At 47.7% G+C, this 23,738-nt stretch overlaps 1 protein-coding gene across 2 annotated transcripts in view; it reads left to right on the forward strand.

The window, feature by feature from the left end:
- The window catches only part of TTC14 (tetratricopeptide repeat domain 14), a 140,678-nt gene that overhangs the window by 92,640 nt on the left and 24,300 nt on the right, over positions 1–23,738 (forward strand). Inside the window, exons 9-11 of one of the 2 annotated variants that reach the window (XM_063916325.1) lie at positions 10,891–11,013; positions 11,779–11,896; positions 12,700–12,792. In XM_063916325.1, coding sequence (XP_063772395.1) covers positions 10,891–11,013; positions 11,779–11,896; positions 12,700–12,711 — 253 coding nt within the window. In that variant the 3' untranslated portion in view covers positions 12,712–12,792. Of the gene's footprint in view, positions 1–10,890; positions 11,014–11,778; positions 11,897–12,682; positions 12,793–23,738 lie in introns of those variants that run through there. The other variant, XM_063916324.1, reaches the window with a different exon arrangement.

Consider the following 23,738-nt stretch of genomic DNA (forward strand, 5'->3'; position numbering starts at 1 on the left):
AGGAGGAAGAGGGTTTTCTTCCGGATACGGAAGAAGGTGAGTTAATTGAACCCATCCTAGACGCCGATTTTCCTGAAGAAGACTCGGCGATCTCGGGTCTGGATTCCTTAATTGACGCAGTAAAGGACATCCTAAGCTTTAAGGAAGCGGAAATCCGGGAGCCGGAAGAATTCGATTTGTTCGAATCCCAGAAGCCGCGTTCAGCAGAGTTTCCCATTCCTAAATCCCTCCAATCTCAGATGGAAGAGGCTTGGAAACAACCTGACAAACGTTTTCAATTTCCGAAACGGTTTCAGGTAACTTACCCCTTACCTAGGGGTGTAATGGACAAGTGGGAATCTCCGCCGGTAGTGGATGCTTCCCTAGGAAGGTTGTCAAAGAAGACAATCTTGCCAATTCCTAACGTAACTACTTTAAAGGATGCGTCCGAACGTAAAGTTGAGACTGCGTTAAAATCAATATTTGTAGCAGCAGGTGCAGCGCAGAGACCTGCGATCGTCTGTGCTTGGGTCAACAAGGCCATGGGTGCATGGTCCGGCCGTATAGTGCAAGCTATTGAGGAGGAAAATAGCTTAGAAGAGATTACACAGTTGGCGGAACACATTCGGGAATCTGCTACATACTTGTGTCAAGCTTCTAAGGATATTAGCAGAATAGCATCACGCATATCTGCATCGGCCATATCGGCTAGGAGGATTTTATGGCTCAGAGAATGGCAAGGAGACTCTGACACCAAGAAGGCGGTAGAATCCATTCCCTTTGGGGGTGAAATGCTGTTCGGACCAGAGCTGGACAAGTGGATTTCGCAGGCTACAGCGGGGAAGTCCACTTTTCTGCCTACGCCTTATACGAGAACCGCTCCACAAACTAGGAGAGGTTATTCGGGACCATCGTTTACTTCATTTAGATCAGTCCTTTCGAGCCCGAGGTAGGGGTTTCGGTACACAAGCACGCGGGGGCAGAGGTAGAGGCCGCTCGCAGGCAGCAACAAGAAAGCAGGATAAACCTGCTGACAAGACCGTGGCATGACGGCCTCCCAGCTCACCTGGGGTCCCCCTTGGTGGGCGGCCGACTGGAAGGTTTTCAGGACATCTGGGCCAAAACCTCACCGGAGCTTTGGGTGAACAACCTAATATCTCAGGGATACAAACTGGAATTTCAACAGAGGCCTCACAGTCAGTTTTTTACAACAGGATTGCCTCAGTGCCCTCAAAAAGCAAGGGCACTACGGGCAGCAATTCAAAAATTACTACAAGCAGAGGTCATTATTCCGGTTCCCGCTTCTCAGAGAGGAACGGGGTTCTATTCCAATCTTTTTGTCGTGCCAAAACCAGACGGGACGGTCAGACCAATTCTCAATTTAAAAGTTTTCAACCAGTTTTTAAAAGTCTACAGATTCAAGATGGAATCTATCTAATCAGTTATTGCAGGCTTAGAACCAAGCGAGTTCATGGTATCCATGGACATAAAGGATGCATATCCCAATCTGGACTCCTCACCAGGCTTACTTACGGTTCGCACTGGTGGCGGAGCACTACCAATTCCGGGCCTTGCCGTTCGGTCTAGCGTCAGCCCCAAGAATTTTCACAAAGATCATGGCGATAATGGTGGCAGGACTAAGACTGTTGGGGGTCACGATTATACCTTATCTGGACGATTTACTGATCAAAGCTCCATCTCAGAATCGACTGCTCAAGGATGTTTAGACATCCCATCAATTTCTAATTCAACATGGATGGATTGTCAATTTCAAAAAGTCCAACCTCATACCGACTAAACGGATCCAATTCCTCGGTCTCATCTTGGACACGGTCCTCTTACGTGTGTTCCTCCCAGAGGGCAAGGTACAGGACCTACAGAGATTAGTGGCTCAGGTACTGAGGACGCAGACCGTTTCTCTGCACCTCTGTGTGCAACTTCTCGGGAAGATGGTGGCGTCGTTCAAAGCTCTCCAGTACGGCAGACTTCATTCACGACCATTCCAAATGAACCTCATTGCTCAGGGAGCAGGCTCACACTGGCTTCTCCATCGGAGAATTAGACTTCAACCACAAGTAAGGGTCTCCTTGATATGGTGGTCTTCACACAAGAACCTTACAGCCGGCAAGAAATGCGGCATTTGGGATTGGAAGATCTTGACGACGGACGCCAGTCTCAGAGGTTGGGGAGCCGTCCTAGACGACCATCAGTTTCAGGGACGATGGACGCTACAGGAAAGCAAATTACCCATAAATATCCTCGAACTAAGAGCAGTCTACAATGCCCTTCTCTTAGCAGAAGACCTAGTCATGAATCAAAACATCAGGATTCAGTCAGACAATGTCACGACGACGGCTTACATAAACCGTCAAGGAGGAACAAAGAGCAGGATGGCGTTGAAGGAGGCCACAAAGATCTGGTTGTGGGCAGAAAGACGAGACATCATTCTCTCCGCAGTGTTCATTCCAGGTGTGGAGAACTGGGAAGCAGATTACCTCAGTCGCCAGGACATGCATCCGGGGGAGTGGTGCCTTCATCCACGGATTTTCAACATGATTGTGAGAAGATGGGGCCTACCTCAGGTGGACCTAATGGCGTCTCGACAAAACCATCAGCTGCCCAGATATGTGTCAAGAACTCGAGATCCAGCAGCAGAAGGAGTGGACGCATTGACTCTTCCGTGGTGTTACAGAAAAGTTTACATATTTCCACCATTCCCACTCATACCCAGGGTTCTGAAAAGAGTAAAGCGGGAACGAGTGTGGGTTATTCTAATCGCTCCAGATTGGCCCCGCAGGAGTTGGTACACCGACCTGCGAGGGTTACTGGCGGAGGATCCTTGGAGGTTACCTCAGAGAGAGGACCTGCTATCTCAGGGACCGTTCCTGCACCCCGACCTAAACAGGCTGCGTTTGACGGCGTGGCTATTGAAACCCGGATCTTAAGAGACAGAGGGATCCCACGAACGGCCATTCCTACAATGATTGCCGCTAGGAAGCCGGTCACAGCCAGGCACTACTACAGGATTAGGAGACGGTACATGGCTTGGTGTCAGGAACGGGGATGGAACTCATCAAATTTCCATTTATCGCGACTTCTATTGTTCCTTCAGGCCGGTCTAGAGGGAGGACTCAGACTGGGCTCTTTGAAGGTTCAGATTTCGGCTCTCCATCCTTTTCCAACAGCGGTTAGCATCCTTGCCAGAGATTCAAACCTTTTTACAAGGGGTTCTGAGGATTCAACACCCTTTTCGTCCTCCCACGGCACCATGGGACTTGGGTTTGGTGTTAGAATATTTGAAGTCACCGACTTTTGAGCCATTGACAAGTACAGACCTGAAATATATTTCTTGGAAGGTCACGTTATTACTTGCCTTGGCTTCGGCTAGGCGGGTTTCCGAATTGGGAGCCTTATCCTGTAAGAGCCCTTTCTTAGTTTTTCATGAGGATAGGGCGGAACTCCGTACAAGAGCAGACTTCCTTCCGAAGGTGGTGTCGGGGTTTCATGTAAACCAGCCAATAGTGGTTCCATCTTTCCAGGGTCTCACAGATGAGGACATGTCATTGGATGTTGTCCGAGCTTTACGGGTATACGTACAGGTTACGTCATCTTTCAGAAAGTCGGACCATTTGTTTGTTCTTTATGATGGGCCAAAGAAGGGTTGGCCGGCCTCTAAGCAGACTTTGTCCAGATGGATTAGACTTGCCATTCGGCAGGCTTATATTTCCTGTGGCAAAGAGGTGCCGGTTCAGACGGGTGCTCATACTACCCGATCAGTGGGTGCCTCGTGGGCGGCTGCCAGGGGTGCTTCCACTACTCAACTTTGCAGAGCGACAGCGTGGTCTTCAGCCCACACGTTCGCGAAATTTTACAAGTTTGATACTTTTGCGTCCGGAGAATCTAAGTTCGGACGTTTAGTTTTGCAGGCCACCGACAGCACTCCCTCCCTGGGGGAAAACTTTGGGACGTCCCCTACTGTATAGGACTCCAGTGTCCCCTAGTGGATGAAAGAGAAAAGAGGATTTTGGTACTTACCGATAAATCCATTTCTCTGAATCCTCTAGGGGACACTGGACGCCCGCCTCGGTGCTGTCGACCTGCTGTGTTCAAAGTTCTTGTTGTAAACAGTTCGTGCAAACGGCGTTAGTTATTCGGTTAAGAGTTCTTGGCCGCTGTTTGATATGTTGTACGGTTCGGTTCCTCGCCATGGACTATAGTGTCATGTCTTATTCTCTCAGTCAAATTTTTCAAACTGAGGGATGAGGGATGTGAAGAGGGAGGAGCAGACAATGCTAATTTAAGATTGTGCCACACCTCCGGTTCAAGGCTTCACACCCCCTACTGTATAGGACTCCAGTGTCCCCTAGAGGATTCAGAGAAATGGATTTATCGGTAAGTACCAAAATCCTCTTTTTGTACTTTTTGGTTTTCACAAACGTGGCTGGCCTGTGAATAAGCAAACCTTGTCCAGCTGGATTAGAATGATTGCACAAGCTTATGCGCAGTCTGGGCTCCCAGCTCCTGCTGCTATCAAGGCCTATTCTACTCAGTCGGTTGGACCTTCTTGGGCGGCCCGCCGTGGCGCGTCCGCAGAACAATTGTGCAAGGCGGCTACGTGGTCCTCAGTGAACACGTTCATCAGGTTCTATACCTTTGATACTTCCGCCTCCCAGGATGCTTTCTTTGGACGCCGGGTTCTTGTGCCTGCTACAGTGCATCCCCACCCATGAGGAACTGGTTTAGGACATCCCCTATGTTGTTCTTTGTGGAATACCAGTGGACCCCGCTGCAGAAAAGGAGATTTATGGTAGATTTACCATTGTTAAATCTTTCTGCGAGGTACACTGGATTCCACAGGGCGCCCACCCTGACGCACTTAGCCTCTTTGGGTTTGTATGGCATTAGCCGCTAGTCCCTTCTCCTCCTGTCAGGAGAATGTGGTTCTATGTGACTAACATCTGCCTTCCCTTTACCTGCTACTGAGTTGGACTGGTTAACGAAACTGAGCTCCAGTGTCTGGAGGCGGGGTTATAGAGGAGGCCATGCAATGCATCTTGGGAACAGACAAAGCTTTAGCCTGTTGGTGCCTCTGGATCAAGATCCAAATCTACACCCCCGATGTATTCCCTGTGGAACCCAGTGTACCTCGCAGAAATATTTAACTATGGTAAGTCTACCATAAATCTCCTCCTTATTTCTCTGACGTCCTAGTGGATGCTGGGGACTCCGTAAGGACCATGGGGAATAGACGGCTCCGCAGGAGACTGGGCACATCTAAAGAAAGCTTTAGGACTATCTGGTGTGCACTGGCTCCTCCCCCTATGACCCTCCTCCAAGCCTCAGTTAGATTTCTGTGCCCGGCTGAGCTGGATGCACACTAGGGGCTCTCCTGAGCTCCTAGGAAGAAAGTATATGTTAGGTTTTTTATTTTCAGTGAGACCTGCTGGCAACAGGCTCACTGCACCGAGGGACTAAGGGGAGAAGAAGCGGACCTACCTAAGTGGTGGTAGCTTGGGCTTCTTAGGCTACTGGACACCATTAGCTCCAGAGGGATCGAACACAGGACCCGACCTCGTCGTCCGTTCCCGGAGCCGCGCCGCCGTTCCCCTTACAGAGCCAGAAGCAAGAAGGTGGTCCGGAAAATCGGCCGCTGAAGACTTCTGTCTTCTCCAAGGTAGCACACAGCACTGCAGCTGTGCGCCATTGCTCCTCATGCACACCACACACTGCGGTCACTGATGGGTGCAGGGCGCTGGGGGGGGGGCGCCCTGAGCAGCAATATTAACACCTTGGCTGGCGAACTGACACCATATATAGCCCCAGGGGCTATATAGGTGTTTATTAACCCCTGCCAGAACTTTTACAATAGCGGGAGAAAGCCAGCCGAAAAAGGGGCGGAGCCATCTCCCTCAGCACACTGGCACCATTTTCCCTCACAGCTCTGCTGGAGGGATCGCTCCCTGGCTCTCCCCTGCAGTCCTGCACTACAGAAAAGGGTTAAAAAGAGAGGGGGGGCACAAATTAGGCGCAGTATATATATATATATATATATATATATATATATATATATTATGCAGCTATAAGGGAAAACACTCTCTATAGGTGATATCCCTGTGATATATAGCGCTCTGGTGTGTGCTGGCATACTCTCCCTCTGTCTCCCCAAAGGGCTTTGTGGGGTCCTGTCCTCTGTCAGAGCATTCCCTGTGTGTGTGCTGTGTGTCGGTACTGCTGTGTCGACATGTATGATGAAGATAATGATGTGGAGGCGGAGCAAATTCCTGTGAATGGGATGTCACCCCCTGCGGGGTCGACACCGGGGTGGATGGACTTATGGAAGGAATTACGTGACAGTGTCAACTCCTTACATAAAAGGTTTGACGACATAGGACAGCCGGCTGCTCAGCTTGTGCCTGTCCAAGCGTCTCACATGTCATCAGGGGTTCTAAAACGCCCGCTACCTCAGATGGCAGACACAGATGTTGACACGGATACCGACTCCAGTGTCGACGACGATGAGACTAGTGTACCTTCCAATAGGGCCACCCGTTACATGATTGAGGCAATTAAAAATGTATTACACATTTCTGATAATACCCCAGATACCACAAAAAAGGGTATTATGTTTGGTGACAGAAAACTACCAGTAGTTTTCCTGCATCTGAGGAATTGATATGAGGTGTGTGAGGAAGCGTGGACTTCCCCCGATAAGAAATTGATAATTTCTAAGCAGCGTACCCTTTTCCGCCAGAGGATAGGTCACGTTGGGAAATAACCCCTAGGGTAGATAAAGCGGTTACACGCTTATTAAAAAAAGGTGGCACTACCGTCACGGATACGGCCGCCCTGAAGGACCTGCTGATAGAAAGCAGAAAACTACCCTTAAAGCTATATACACACACACGGGCATTATATTGAGACCTGCTATTGCCTCGGCATGGATGTGCAGTGCGGCAGCTGCGTGGTCAGATTCCCTGTCGGATAATATTTATACTATAGATAGGGACAATATTTTGCTGAAAATAGAGCATATAAAAGACGCTGTCTTATACATGCGTGATGCACAGAGGGATATTTGCCGACTGGCATCACTAATAAGCGCTATGTAAAACCATTGCCGCCAGACGGGGGTTATGGACTCTGCAATGGTCGGGCGATGCCGATTCAAAACGGCACATGGAAGTTTGCCCTAGAAGGGGGTGGAACTGTTTGGTGATGGTCTTTCAGACCTTGTTTCCACAGCTACGGCTGGGAAATCAAAACTTTTGCCACAAATACCCCACAGCAAAAGTAAGCACTGTATTGTCAGGTACAGTCCCTTCGGCCCCAGAAAAGTAGAGGGCTAGAGGCTCATCTTTTCTGCCAAGAGGAAAAGGTAGAGGGAAAAAGCTGCAGCACACAGCTAGTTCCCGGGAGCAGAAGTCCTCCCCTGCATCCGGTAAGTCCACAGCATGACGCTGGGGCTGCTCAGGCGGACCCGGGTACGGTGGGGGCCCGTCTCAGAAATTTCAGCGCACAGTGGGCTCTCTCACAGGTGGATCCCTGGGTTCTTCAAACAGTATCTCAGAGGTACAGGCTGGAATTCGAGACGTCTCCCCCCCCCCCCCCCCCCCCCCCCCCCGCCGTTTCCTAAAATCTGCCTTACCGGCAACTCCCTCTGCCAGGGAGGCAGTGTTGGTGGCTATCCAAAAAACTGTATTCACAGCAAGTGATTATCAAGGTACCCCTCCTTCAACAGGAAAAGGGTTACTTTTCCACAATGTTTGTGGTACCGAAACCGGACGGTTCGGTGAGACCCATCTTAAATTTAAAATCCTTGAACACATATAACAAAAGATTCAAGTTCAAGATGGAATCGCTCAGGGCGATTATTGCGATCCTGGACGAGGGGGATTACAGGGTCTCTCTGGACATCAAGGATACTTACCTGCATGTCCCCATTTAGCCTCCTCACCAGGAGTACCTCAAGATTGTGGTACCGGACTGTCACTATCAGTTCCAGACGCTGCCGTTTGGATTATCCACGGCACCGAGGGTCTTTACCATGGGTAATGACCGAAATGATGATACTCCTTCGCAAGAAGGGAGTTTTAATTATCCCGTACTTGGACGATCTCCTGATAAAGGCGAGGTCCAAGGAACAGTTGGTAAGGGGGTAGCACTTTCTCGGGAAGTGCTGCAGCAGCAGGACTGGATTCTCAATTCCAAAGTCACAGCTGGTCCCGACGACACGTCTTCTGTTCCTGGGAATGATTCTGGAAACAGACCAGAAAAAAGTGTTTCTTCCAATGGAAAAAGCAGAGGAGTTGTCATCTCTAGTCAGAAACCTCCTAAGACCGGGACAGGTGTCGGTACATCAATGCACACGAGTCCTGGGGAAAATGGTAGCTTCGTACGAAGCAATTCCATTCGGAAAGTTCCACGCAAGGATTTTCCAGTGGGACCTGTTGGACAAATGGTCCGGGTCCCATCTCCAGATACAGCAGCGGATAACCCGGTCGGCAAGAACCAGGGTGTCGCTGCGGTGGTGGCTGCAGAGGGTTCATCTACTAGAGGGCCGCAGATTCGGAATACAGGACTGGGTCCGGGTGACCACGGATGCCAGCCTTCGGGGCTGGGGTGCGGTCACACAGGGAATAAAATCCCAAGGACTATGGTCCAAAACAGGAGTTTTCACTTAACATAGATTTTCTGGAGAAAAGAGCCATTTACAAGGCCCTAAGCAAAACAAGGCCCCTGCTTCACCAGCCATACTGATCCAATCAGACAACATCACGGCGCTCGCCCATGTAAACAGGCAGGGCAGCACAAGAAGCAGGAGGGCGATGGCAGAAGTCACAAGGATTCCCCGTTGGGCGGAAAATCATGTGGTAGCACTGGCAGCAGTGTTCATTCCGGGAGTGGACAACTGGGAAGCAGACTTCCGCAGCAGACTCCACCCGGGAGAATAGGGACTTCATCCAGAAGTCTTACAAATGCTGGTAAACCGTTGGGAAAGACCACAGGTGGACATGATGGCGTCCCGCCTCAATAAAAAAGATATTGCACCAGGTCAAGGGAACCTCAGGCGATCGCTGTGGACGCTCTAGTGACACCGCGGGTGTACCAGTCGGTTTATGTGTTCCCTCCTCTCCCTCTCATACCCAAGGTACTGAGGATAATAAGGAAAAGAGGAGTAAGAACTATACTCATGGTTCCGGATTGGCCAAGAAGGGCTTGGTACCTGGAACTTCAGGAGTTGATCTCAGAGGACCCATGGCCTCTGCCACTCAGACAGGATCTGCTGCAGCAGGGGCCCTGTCTGTTCAAAGACTTACAGCGGCTGCATTGACGGCATGGCGGTTGAACACCGGATCCTGAGTGAAAAAGGCATTCCGGAGGAAGTCATTCTTATCCTGATCAAAGCCAGGAAGGATGTCAGCCTGAAGTGCAGACGTTGTAAGGGAGTGCTGCATATTCAGCCCCTTTTTTGTGCCCCAGTGGCACCTTGGGATCTCAATGTGGTTTTGAAGTTCCTGGAATCACATTGGTTTGAGCCACTTAAAACCGTGGATTTGAAATATCTCCCATGAAAAGTGGTCATGTGTTGGCTCTGGCTTCGGCCAGGCATGTGTCAGAATTGGCGGCTTTGTCATAAAAAAAGCCCTTACCTGACTTTCCATATGGATAGGGCAGAGTTGAGGACTCGTCCTGACTTTCTCCCGAAGGTGGTATCAGGTTTTCACTTGTACCAACCTATTGGGGTGCCTGCGGCTACTAGGGACCTGGAGGATTCCAAGTTACTGGACGTAGTCAGGGCCCTGAAAAATTATATTTCCAGGATGGCTGGAGTCCGGAAAACTGACTCGCTGTTTATCCTAGATGCACCCAACATGCTGGGTGCTCCTGCTTCTAAGCAGACTATAGTGCGCTGGATTTGTAGCACTATTCACCTTGCGCATTCTGCGGTGGGACTACCGCAGCCTAAATCTGTAAAAGCCCATTCCAGATGGAAGGGGGCTCATCTTGGGCGGCTGCCCGAGGGGTCTCTGCTTTACAACTTGGCCGAGCTGCTACTTGGTCAGGGGCAAACACGTTGCAAAATTCTACAAATTTGATACCCTGGCTGAGAAGGACCTTGAGTTCTCTCATTCGGTGCTGCAGAGTCATCCGCACTCTCCCGCCCGTTTGGGAGCTTTGGTATAATACTCATGGTCCTTACGGAGTCCCCAGCATCCACTAGGACGTCAGAGAAAATAAGATTTTACTCACCGGTAAATCTATTTCTCGTAGTCCGTAGTGGATGCTGGGCGCCCATCCCTAGTGCGGATTGTCTGCAATACTTGTAAATAGTTATTGTTACACAAATCGGGTTGTTATTGCGAACCATCTATTCAGAGGTTCCATTGTTATCATACTGTTAACCGGGGTTCCTATCACGAGTTGTACGGTGTGATTGGTGTGGCTGGTATGAGTCTTACCCGGGATTCAAAATCCTTCCTTATTGTGCCAGCTCTTCCGGGCACAGTGTCCTAACTGAGGCTTGGAGGAGGGTCATAGGGGGAGGAGCCAGTGCACACCAGATAGTCCTAAAGCTTTCTTTAGATGTGCCCAGTCTCCTGAGGAGCCGTCTATTCCCCATTGTCCTTACGGAGTCCCCAGCATCCACTACGGACTACGAGAAATAGATTTACCGGTGAGTAAAATCTTATTTTTGCCTGCTTAAGCCTTATCGGTAAGAACTTTGCACAGCTGGAGATAGCGTTTCACATATTCTTTTTTTTTTTTTTTTACCAGCAAATCCTCTTAATGGGCTATTCTCTCTTCCCTGTTGTAAACACTAATGGATTTCGTATTTACGTTAGGATTTGATAATGATTATATGACGCTCAAAAATGGTAATGTGAGGCTATCTATTTTTGTCTTTTATAGATATGCTACTAAAGGAAGCTTGAATAAAGCAATCAATGATTTTGAAGTTGCCTTAGAAAATTGCCCGACACATAAGAATGCAAAGAAATACCTTTGTCAGACACTTGTGGAGAGAGGAGGACAGTGAGTATACACCGCCATATGTCTTTAGTAAAGTTTTCTTAGCCTAGCTTCTATTCGATATGACCCCCAACTCCTACTCCCAAATTATAAATCTTTAAAGGACTTTTAAGTATGTAATAACCCCACTTTTACTCTTCCCTACCTTTCCAAAGACCTGCCCATTACCAGGTAAATCAGATGGAGTTCCAGCCTTAGACCATTTAGCCCTTAAAGCAGTGGTTCTCAAACCGTGTGCCGTGGCACCCTGGTGTGCCTCAGGACACTTGCAGGGGTTCCCTGGGTTAGTGGTCGAGGACCAGTTAAAATTATTTATGGTCAATATAATAGGCAAAACCAGCACTGGTGGCCGTCAATCATAAAATATGTGGACAAGCAAAAGCAAATCTTGTCCCTCGCCACACAATTGAACCTAAGGATGACTTATAAACACAATTTGCTTTATTTTTCTTTCTAAATTTCTCAAAAACTTTTGGCCTAGGTGTACTGTGAAAAAAATATTCTAATACTCTAGGGTGGCATGATTCAAAAAAGTTTGGGAACTACTGGTTTACATTATAATTCCTAATAATCTCCACCCTCCCCCCCCAGACCCTAGAATATTATAAAGAGAAGGGGACAATATATACTTGAGTTGAGTGACACTTTAAATTGGCTGTCTTCCTCTTAGTTGTAATATCTGAATGCAGTTATTCAATAACCAATGCTATTTTGCCTGCTTAATCCATTTTTATTTAAATAAAACATGTGGGTGTGTTCTAATTGTAGGCTTGAAGAGGAGGATAAGCTACTGAATGCCGAGAGTTATTACACTAAAGCGTTGGCTATAGACAAATTATTTTCAGAAGCTGAGGAGGCATTAAACAAAGTGCGCCAGTGTATACAGGTGATCCTTTATTTTCTCTCAATCTGGTATTATCTACAGCAAAGTTTGAACATTTTGTATCTTGTATTATTTTTACATGGTTAGGTTACTGTCCAGACTTAAGAAGCAGTTACTGAAAGACACACAGGCTTAGGTAACTTACAGCTTCAATTAGAAGTTGCAGCATTGTAGCTCCAGGTCCTCTAAATCAAATCTTATAGCTGGTATTACAATTGTGTGTTTGAAAAATACATTCATATACTCTTTCCTGTAATACTGATGATGTCTCTTTATGTATGTGTTTCCTCCTGCTTTGGACTGTTGGTGCTCTGGCTGTGAACATCCATTATTGATCTCCCCTTATTGAAAATGGACCATGATTCCTAAACTACCATCTGTAATGGACCTGGGTCAATGTAAACTGGTTTGTATGAAATATGTTCTCAATATTTCCCCATGTTTATTGACCGTCATGCCACCTTGGATCTCACGGTTACAATGTCTTTGCCTTGATCTTTCTCTTATCCTTGGTGTATTCATGCATATTTCATGTTATGGTAATGGTGCATTAATGGGTCACTATCCTAAATGTTCACTGGCAAATCGTTGTCGTGTTTTTGTTTTTCTTGTTTTCTTCCTCCACTTTTTATATAAATATAAACTTTTGCTTGTTTTTAAATATCTTCAATCTTCTAAAACTGTTTACTTGTTGCACATGTATTGTGTGGGCGGTGAAATTACTTAATATTACCCCCAACATTTTCATGTAATAACAATATTTTTTTTGATGGCTGGGTTTAAAAAAAGAAATCTTCGGAAAAAAGAGAGAAACATGATGAAAAGGAAGAAAAAGCCAAAGAAAAGAAAATAGAAACAAGTGCAGAGAAATTGCGTAAACTACTAAAGGAAGAGATAAGGTATTTACCCTGTTTGATGGGACCTGAGCAACTAACTAAACGGGAATGATTTTTTTAGGTGCTTTATTTAAATTCATTTTTATTCGGTCATTTTTAAATAGCAACAAAGCCATAATAGTAGAAAATGATAGAGATGAAAGAACAAAACGTAGTAAATGACATGTAAAAATATAAATATGGCATAATTATAAACGGTTATTTAAAAAAAAAAAATCTGATATGTCAGTGTGAATGGGTCAAAGGAGTGGAATATTATGAAACGGGTTAGCAGAAGGTGTGGCAGAGCGGGGCACAAACAAAATATGCATCTAGAATTTACAAAGCAACAGAACAGTAATACTCCTAGTGCTCTAAATTGAAAGTAAAACTATATTGTGCCAAGGGTACTAATGTATATAAGAAGTGGACTGACCATATCAGATCAGGCATGTTTGCACAGTAGGTACCATGTGGTTGTATCAAAGACTGGACATTTGCTGGGAGTGTGGTTATACTGTATATAGTACACATTTCTTGCAGAAACGCTGCACACCTCATTCTATATCTGAGAAGGTCCAAATCAAATCTCCAGTCAAAATAGATAAGGTCTAGAACAGGCCTGGCCAACCTGTGGCTCTCCAGATGTTGTGAAACTACACATCCCAGCATGCCCTGTCACAGTTTTAGCCTTCCCTAATAGCAAAACTGTAGCAAAGCATGATGGGACTTGTAGTTTTACAACAGCTGGAGAGCCACAGGTTTGCCAGGCCTGGTCTAGAAAGAACATCTTGGATCTCATGTATTAAATGTGCTGTTTTCTTGCTCTATTTAATGAGCAGGAGAGTGGAATTACGAAGGGTATTATTGGTGTTTGCCTTCCAAATGATAAAATGAGCAAATAGGCAAATAGTATAGGATGGAAGGGTAAGGGGAGGTGGAACAATTGGTCAGTAAAGTTCAGATCCTTGTTCCAGTAATGTCCGATCTTTGGACACAACCACATGCCATGAATATAGTCTGCACGTGGCATTGCATTTAGGGCAAAGACCAGTTTCTCTTGGAAACATCTTGACGTTGTTCTTGCAAATCATATACACTATGTAGGGTTTTTAAGTGTACCTCTTGTACTGTGTATCTTATCAGTAGCAAGAAGAAGAATATAATAAAAATAAGTTACCTTAGGTAAATCTTTGTACCACACGTCTGGGTCTTTTGTTGCCAAATCTGGGTAAAGGTACCTAATATGAAATGGGTTTGAGGTTAGAAGATGCAATAAAGAGTTAAGCGTATCAGTGGGAGGTGTATTATGGTCATGGGTCTGTGGAACCTCACAAAATACCTTAATTGCAGGTACATAACAGTGAGAATTGGGAATATTAAACTCCTTCCATCAATTGGGGTACTAGAGCATATGATCTGGGTCAAAGACATTCAAGATAGCTCTGATTCCCTTGCAATTTTTCACTCTAGTAACTAGGCCGTTATTCAAGGATGGCAGAAAATCAGCACATGGTTATGCATCTGGAGCTAGTGTGGTCCCCATGGAACTTTCGATTGACTGCTAGCCATGCTGCATATACAGATGTGTCCTACATCTTGCCTTAATCCGTCATGCAGCAGGAGATGCCTGGCGTGAGTCAGCCAGCAGCTCACAGATAGCACTGAAATGTCTTATATGCCTAAAATGCACAAGCAGCTTATGTTGATTAGAATTATGTGCAGCATGCCTAATTTCTGTGTGCAACTGTGGCTGTATCTGCATACAAAATGATTTCCAGGAAAACACGGTAATTACCATTTCGTATGCAGATACAGCCGCAGTCACTTACAGTATATAGGCATGCCGCATATAATTTTCTCTTACATCCTAGACGATGCTGGGGTCCACATTAGTACCATGGGGTATAGACGGGTCCACTAGGAGTCACTGGCACTTTAAGAGTTTGAGTGTGGGCTGGCTCCTCCCTCTATGCCCCTCCTACCAGACTCAGTTTAGAAATTGTGCCAGGAGGAGCCGACCACAGCTAGGGGAACTCCTAGAGCTGCTTTAGTTTTTTTTTTCCTGCTTCGTGGGACTAAGGCGGGGCGGAGTAGTGTCTGCCCTGTGGGGTCTGAGCCACTATCTCCGCTGACAGGACAATGCGCTCCTGAGGGTGCTGATCATTAGCCGCTCCAGGCGACCGCTCACTCCCGCAGCATGCCGCCACCCCCTTACAGAGCCAGAAGACTTTGGTGGCGAGTGAGTCACCAGCCCCCCTGGCAAGCGGGGAGCTGGTGTGAAGATGGCAGCAACAGGGTAGGGAGCGCAGTACTAACTGCACTCCGGGGCTCAGCGGTACATAGTGCGGCACTGTGAGGAGCGCCCTGAGCCAGCGCCTATACCCTACACTGGTCAGCAAGCCTGTGAGGGTCCCCGGATCGCTGCCAGCAGAAATCCTCAGGCCAGTATAATATAATGAAGAGCAGGAAGCAGCGCCATGTTCGGGGGGGCGGAGCTTTTCAGAGCGGACCCAGCAGCGTTCAGCGCCATTTTCCTGCCTGCAGTTTCTGTACACAGTCGATGACAGGGAGAGCTGTCCCTCCAAGCATCCAAGCAACTCCAGCTATCCTGTGCGGTGCCAGGGGTTTGTATAAAGGGGGGGGGGGCTGTGTAAAGTCTGTGTAGTCTATTGAGGTACACAGACAGCGCTGGTAGTTTCATTAGTTCTACCTCAAAAAGCGCTGTGTGGGTTGGCACAAATCTCTGTCTCTTTGGCATACTTGGGCCATGTACACCGGATTGTAATGCTTTGTCTCAGATCCATATTGTTGAGTCTGAGTGGTTAACTTCTATCAAAGGAATGATCTCTCAGATCTCTAGTAGGGTAGTTAATACTGAGACTGAAACTCAGGTGTTGAAGTTTATGGCAGTTTGGTCAGGCTCTGTCCCTATTCCTGCAAAATCCCCTAGCATGTTCCCACAGAAACGTGCACTAGCCCAAATTATGCAAGATGACACAGATACCGATTCTGATACTGCAGACGGTGATGGAGATGTGCTGAGGGGGGCGGCATCCCTTGCTAAGGGGGTGCAGCTCATGATTGAGGCCATTAGAGATGTGTTAAACGTTAATAACACAACACCTGAGCAGGTTGAGGAGATTTACTTCACTGACAATAAGAAAGCCTCGCTAACCTTCCCTACATGTAAAGAATTAAACGCTATATTTGAGAAATCCTGGGAAAACCCAGAGAAAAAATTCCAGATCCCAAAAAGGGTTCTGTTTGCTTTTCCCTTCCCTTAGGAAGATAGGAGAAAATGGGAAAACCCACCCATTGTTGACGCATCTGTCTCCAGACTCTCTAAAAAGGTGGTTTTACCTGTTCCTGGATCTACCGTGTTAAAAGAACCTGTTGATCGTAAGATTGACAGTACGCTCAAATCCATTTACACTGCTTCAGGCCCACTATTGCCTGTGCATGGATTTCTAAAGCCATAGTAAAGTGGTCAGGCTCATTACTAGAGGATTTGGATAGAAGTGACATTGAATTGTTTTTACGTCACATACAGGATTCTGCGGGGTTCATGGGGGAATCCATGAAGGACCTGGGTACGCTGACTGCACTGATATCTTCCATGTCGGTCTCAGCCAGCAGGGGATTCTGGCTACGCCAATGGTCTGCAGACGCGGAAGTGTGGAGAACCTACCCTACACAGGTCAGGCTCTATTTTGGGATGCGTTGATTTCCACTGCAACCGCGGGTAAGTCACCTTTCCTTCCCTCTGCTACACCTTCTACGAAGAAACCATTTTCTTCAGCTGTGCTGCAGTCCTTTCGGACCGCTAAGGCAATAAAGTCCAAGCCTCCTACCACTTTCTTTAGAGGTGATCGTGCAAAATCCAAAAAGCCTGCACCGGCAGGCTCCCAGGACCAGAGACCTGCTTCTGGTTCCTCTAAATCCTCAGCATGACAGTGAACCACAAAGCCTGGAGGACGGGCTGGTGGGTGCGAGACTCAGACGTTTTAGACACGTCTGGGTGTCCTGTGGCCTGTATCCCTGGGTACAGGATATTGTGTCCCAGGGGTACAGACTGGAGTTTCAAGAACTCCTGCCTCACAGATTCTTCAAATCAGGCTTGCCAGCTTTGCTGACAGAAAGGGCTATCCTACAGGAAGCCATCCTAAAATTAGAAAAGTCACAGGTCATTGTCCCAGTTCCACCTCATATGCAAAACAAGGGTGGTTATTCAAACCTTTTCATGGTACTGAAACCGGATGGTTCGGTCAGACCAATTTTGAACTTGAAATCGTTGAACCTTTACCCGAGGGTGTACAAATTCAAAATGGAGACTCTTAGAGCAGTGATTTCAGGTCCGGAGGAGGGAGAGTTTCTGGTATCCCTGGATTTCAACGATGCGTACGTCCACATTCTGATTTGGCTGCCGCACCAGGCTTATCTCAGATTTGCACTGTTAGACAGTCGCTATCAATTTCAGGCACTGCCATTCAGCCTCTCCACAGCACCGAGGGTGTTCACCAAGGTGATGGCAGAGATGATGGTTCTCCGCAGGCAGGGGGTGAACATAATCCCATATCTGGACGATCTGCTGATAAAGGCATCGTCCATGCAGATGTTGTTGCAGTCCATTGTTCTCACGACTCATCTGCTCAGGGAAAACGGGGTCGCCGAAAGCAAGGATTTATACAGATGGGGGTGTGGTCTGCGCTCCCTCCAATTGGAATATGTCTTTGTGGGATAAGTTATACCAGTGCAGCCCAGGTGCCTAAGAGGAATTCTTTTCAAGGGTTCCTCGTTATAGCAATAGCAAATACAGAAAAAAAACAAGGACCTGTGGCGCTACTTGATATCTAAGAATTCAGTAATACATAAAAAAAAATTTAAAAAATCTGTTTATTGTGAACATAGTACTAAGACAAAACGAAAATCAGTGTTAAATAAGCATTTAAAATGAGAGACAGCAATACTTTTATACTAGGGTTGTGGTTTAATAAGCACCCCACAGCACCTGTCTGTAATTATTAAAATTCACTGCTCACACATTTTCTTGTTCCACGTTAATTAATAAAGCATCTCAGTGATGCTGTTAGTGTAAAGGGGTGGTGGTTATTATAATTAATGTATGTCTCAAGTTCATAAAGCCATAGTAAATAAATGTGACAGTATTCTGATAAAACAAATGATAGGGTGTATAAATAACTTGATATAATGCAGTTAAAAAACACTTAGTAAAAACACTTAATAAATTTTCCCATTAAGGAAGAGGGCCCTGTATGCTGAGTCCAAATGAGAGAGCGCGCTCTCTCTCCTTTCTGCGGCAAAAAAAAGAGAAGGATTTCTTTATGTGGGTCCGGGTATTGTCAAAGTGAGTTTCTTTGGGTCCGATGTTTGTAAAAAAAAGTCTCTCACTTACGTGTCTTCGTCCCGCTCGGGACTCCTGATGTTTTCACCTTGGGCGGTGTGTCAGTCTCTCCCCGCGGTCGCGATGTTGCTGCAGGCGCCTGCAGTGCTTCTTCCTTGGTCCTCTCTGTGCTTGCGGCCAGCGCTTGCCAGGGGATCTGGAACTCACTGAGACTCGGATGCTTTATTAATTAACGTGGAACAAGAAAATGTGTGAGCAGTGAATTTTAATAATTACAGACCGGTGCTGTGGGGTGCTTATTAAGCCACAACCCTAGTATAAAAGTATTGCTGTCTCTCATTTTAAATGCTTATTTCTCTGACGTCCTAGTGGATGCTGGGAACTCCGTAAGGACCATGGGGAATAGCGGCTCCGCAGGAGTCTGGGCACAACTAAAAGAAAGCTTTTAGACTACCTGGTGTGCACTGGCTCCTCCCACTATGACCCTCCTCCAAGCCTCAGTTAGATTTTTGTGCCCGGCCGAGCTGGATGCACACTAGGGGCTCTCCTGAGCTCTTAGAAAGAAAGTATAATTTAGGTTTTTTATTTTACAGTGAGACCTGCTGGCAACAGGCTCACTGCAACGAGGGACTAAGGGGAGAAGAAGCGAACCTACCTGCTTGCAGCTAGCTTGGGCTTCTTAGGCTACTGGACACCATTAGCTCCAGAGGGATCGACCGCATGGAACTGGCCTTGGTGTTCGGTCCCGGAGCCGCGCCGCCGTCCCCCTTACAGAGCCAGAAGCAAGAAGAAGTCCGGAAAATCGGCGGCATGAAGACTTCTGTCTTCACCAAGGTAGCGCACAGCACTGCAGCTGTGCGCCATTGCTCCTCATACACACTTCACACTCCGGTCACTGAGGGTGCAGGGCGCTGGGGGTGGGGCGTCCTGAGCAGCAATAAAAACACCTTGGCTGGCAAAACAATCACAATATATAGCCCCAGAGGCTATATATGTGATAATTACCCCTGCCAGAATCCTTAAAAAAGCGGGAGAAAAGTCCGCAAAAAAGGGGCGGAGCTATCTCCCTCAACACACTTGGCGCCATTTCTCCCTCACAGTTCCGCTGGAAGGAAGCTCCCTGGCTCTCCCCTGCAGTCTACACTACAGAAAAGGGTAAAAAAGAGAGTGGGGGCACAAAATTTAGGCGCAGTAAATATTATAGCAGCTATAGGGGACATAATTCAGTTAGTCCCTGCATTATATAGCGCTCTGGTGTGTGCTGGCATACTCTCTCTCTGTCTCCCCAAAGGGCTTCTGTGGGGTCCTGTCCTCGGTTAGAGCATTCCCGGTGTGTGTGCGGTGTGTCGGTACGGGCTGTCGACATGTTTGATGAGGAAAATTATGTGGAGGCGGAGCAGATGCCTATAGAAGTGATGTCACCCCCTGCGGGGCAGACACCTGAGTGGATGGTTTTATGGAAGGAATTACGTGCAAGTGTCGACTCCTTACACAAAAAATTTGACGACATGCCAAATGCGGGACAGCCGGCTTCTCAGCTCGTGCCTGCCCAGGTGTCTCAAAGGCCATCAGGGGCTCTAAAACGCCCGCTACCTCAGATGGCAGACGCTGATGTCGACACGGATACTGATACCAGTGTCGACGACGATGAGTCAAATCTAATGTCCACTAGGGCCATTCGTTGCATGATTGAGGCAATGAAGGAGGTATTACACATTTCGGATATAAACCCAGGTACCACTAAAAAGGGTATTATGTTTGGGGAGAAAAAACTACCCGTAGTTTTTCCCCCATCTGAAGAATTAAATGAAGTGTGTGAGGAAGCGTGGGCTTTCCCCGATAAAAGATTGGTAATCCCTAAAAAATTACTAATGGCGTTCCCTTTCCCGCCAGAGGATAGGGCACGTTGGGAAACACCTCCTAGGGTGGATAAAGCACTCACACGTTTGTCTAAAAAGGTGGCACTTCCGTCTCCGGATACGGCCGCCCTAAAGGAGCCTGCGGATAGAAAGCAGGAGGCGATCCTGAAGTCTGTATATACACACTCGGGCATTATACTTAGACCAGCTATTGCGTCAGCATGGATGTGCAGTGCTGCCGCTGCATGGTCAGATTCCCTGTCAGAAAATATTGACACCCTAGACGGACACTATTCTGCTAACCATAGAGCATATAAAAGACTCAGTCTTATACATGAGAGATGCACAGAGGGAGATCTGCCGGCTGGCATCTAAAATAAGTGCATTGTCCATTTCTGCTAGGAGAGGCTTATGGACTCGGCAGTGGACAGGGGATGCAGATTCCAAAAGGCACATGGAAGTTTTGCCTTATAAGGGTGAGGAGTTATTCGGGGATGGTCTCTCGGACCTAGTTTCCACAGCAACAGCTGGGAAGTCAGCATTTTTACCCCAGGTTCCCTCACAGCCTAAAAAAGCGCCGTTTTATCAAGTACAGTCCTTTCGGACCCAGAGAAACAGGCGAGGAAAAGGCGGGTCCTTTCTGTCCAGAGGCAATGGTAGGGGAAAAAGGCTGCAACAAACAGCAGGTTCCCAGGAGCAAAAGTCCTCCCCCGCTTCTTCCAAGTCCGCCGCATGACGGTGGGGCTCCACAGGCGGAGCCAGGTACGGTGGGGGGCCGCCTCAAAAATTTCAGCGATCAGTGGGCTCGCTCACAGGTGGATCCCTGGATCTTGCAAGTAGTATCTCAGGGGTACAGACTGGAATTCGAGGCGTGTCCCCCCCGCCGTTTCCTCAAATCTGCCTTGCCAACAACTCCCTCAGGCAGGGAGGCTGTGCTAGAGGCAATTCACAAGCTGTATTCCCAGCAGGTGATAGTCAAGGTGCCCCTACTTCAACAAGGACGGGGTTACTATTCCACACTGTTTGTGGTACCGAAACCGGACGGTTCGGTGAGACCCATTTTAAATTTGAAATCCTTGAACACGTACATAAAAAAGTTCAAGTTCAAGATGGAATCGCTCAGGGCGGTTATTGCAAGCCTTGACGAGGGGGATTACATGGTATCCCTGGACATCAAGGATGCTTACCTGCATGTCCCCATTTATCATCCTCACCAGGAGTACCTCAGATTTGCGGTACAAAATTGCCATTACCAATTCCAGACGCTGCCGTTTGGACTGTCCACGGCACCCAGGGTGTTTACCAAGGTAATGGCGGAAATGATGATACTCCTTCGAAAAAAGGGAGTTTTAATTATCCCGTACTTGGACGATCTCCTAATAAAGGCGAGATCCAGGGAGCAGTTGTTGGTAGGAGTAGCACTCTCAGGAGGTGCTACACCAGCACGGTTGGATTCTGAATATTCCAAAGTCACAGCTGGTTCCGACGACACGTCTACTGTTCCTGGGAATGATTTTGGACACAGTCCAGAAAAGTGTTTCTCCCGGAGGAGAAAGCCAAGGAGCTGTCATCTCTAGTCAGAGACCTCCTGAAACCAAAACAGGTGTCTGTGCATCACTGCACGCGAGTCCTGGGAAAGATGGTGGCTTCTTACGAAGCAATTCCTTTCGGCAGGTTCAATGCCAGAATCTTTCAGTGGGACCTGTTGGACCAATGGTCCGGATCGCATCTTCAGATGCATCGGCTAATAACACTGTCTCCAAGAACCAGGGTGTCTCTGCTGTGGTGGCTGCAGAGTGCTCATCTCCTAGAGGGCCGCAGATTCGGCATACAGGACTGGGTCCTGGTGACCACGGATGCCAGCCTTCGAGGCTGGGGGGCAGTCACACAGGGAAGAAACTTCCAAGGTCTATGGTCGAGTCAGGAGACTTCCTTACACATAAATATTCTAGAACTAAGGGCCATTTACAATGCCCTAAGTCAGGCAAAACCCCTGCTTCTACACCAGCCGGTACTGATCCAGTCAGACAACATCACGGCGGTCGCCCATGTAAACCGACAGGGCGGCACAAGAAGCAGGACGGCAATGGCAGAAGCCACAAGGATTCTCCGATGGGCGGAAAATCACGTGCTAGCACTGTCAGCAGTGTTCATTCCGGGAGTGGACAACTGGGAAGCAGACTTCCTCAGCAGGCACGACCTCCACCCGGGAGAGTGGGGACTTCATCCAGAAGTCTTCACACTGATTGTAAATCGTTGGGAACGGCCACAGGTGGACATGATGGCGTCCCGCCTAAACAAAAAACTGGAGAGATATTGCGCCAGGTCAAGGGACCCTCAGGCGATAGCGGTGGACGCTCTAGTGACACCGTGGGTGTACTAGTCAGTTTATGTGTTCCCTCCTCTGCCTCTCATACCAAATGTATTGAGAATAATAAGAAAACGAGGAGTAAGGACAATACTCGTGGTTCCGGATTGGCCAAGAAGAGCTTGGTACCCGGAACTTCAAGAGATGATCTCAGAGGACCCATGGCCTCTGCCGCTCAGACAGGACCTGCTGCAGCAGTGGCCCTGTCTGTTCCAAGACTTACCGCGGCTGCGTTTGACGGCATGGCGGTTGAACGCCGGATCCTAAAGGAAAAGGGCATTCCGGAGGATGTCATTCCTACGCTGATTAAAGCCAGGAAAGATGTAACGGTAAAACATTATCAGCGCATATGGCGGAAATATGTTGCTTGGTGTGAGGCCAATAAGGCCCCAACAGAGGAATTTCAGCTGGGTCGATTTCTGCACTTCCTACAGGCAGGAGTGACTATGGGCCTAAAATTAGGCTCCATTAAGGTACAGATATCGGCTCTGTCGATTTTCTTCCAAAAAGAACTAGCTTCACTACCTGAAGTTCAGACATTTGTAAAAGGAGTGCTGCATATTCAGCCCCCCTTTGTGCCTCCAGTGGCACCCTGGGATCTCAACGTGGTGTTGAATTTCCTAAAATCACATTGGTTTGAGCCACTTAAGACCGTGGATCTTAAATATCTCACGTGGAAAGTGGTCATGTTATTGGCCTTGGCTTCGGCCAGGCGTGTATCAGAATTGGCGGCTTTGTCATTTAAAAGTCCTTATCTGATTTTCCATATGGATAGGGCAGAATTGAGGACTCGTCCCCAGTTTCTCCCTAAGGTGTTATCTGCTTTTCACTTGAACCAACCTATTGTAGTGCCTGCGGCTACTAGCGACTTGGAGGATTCCAAGTTACTGGACGTAGTCAGGGCCTTGAAAATTTATGTTTCCAGGACAGCTGGAGTCAGGAAAACTGACTCGCTATTTATCCTGTATGCACCCAACAAACTGGGTGCTCCTGCTTTTAAGCAGACTATTGCTCGCTGGATTTGTAGCACAATTCAGCTGGCGCATTCTGCGGCTGGACTGCCGCATCCTAAATCAGTAAAAGCCCATTCTACAAGGGAGGTGGGCTCATCTTGGGCGGCTGCCCGAGGGGTCCCGGCTTTACAACTTTGCCGAGCTGCTACTTGGTCAGGGGCAAACACGTTTGCAAAATTCTACAAATTTGATACCCTGGCTGAGGAGGACCTGGAGTTCTCTCATTCGGTGCTGCAGAGTCATCCGCACTCTCCCGCCCGTTTGGGAGCTTTGGTATAATCCCCATGGTCCTTACGGAGTTCCCAGCATCCACTAGGACGTCAGAGAAAATAAGAATTTACTCACCGGTAATTCTATTTCTCGTA

The sequence above is a fragment of the Pseudophryne corroboree genome, chromosome 4 (genome assembly GCF_028390025.1).
Source record: "Pseudophryne corroboree isolate aPseCor3 chromosome 4, aPseCor3.hap2, whole genome shotgun sequence".
NCBI classification, from domain to species: domain Eukaryota; kingdom Metazoa; phylum Chordata; class Amphibia; order Anura; family Myobatrachidae; genus Pseudophryne; species Pseudophryne corroboree.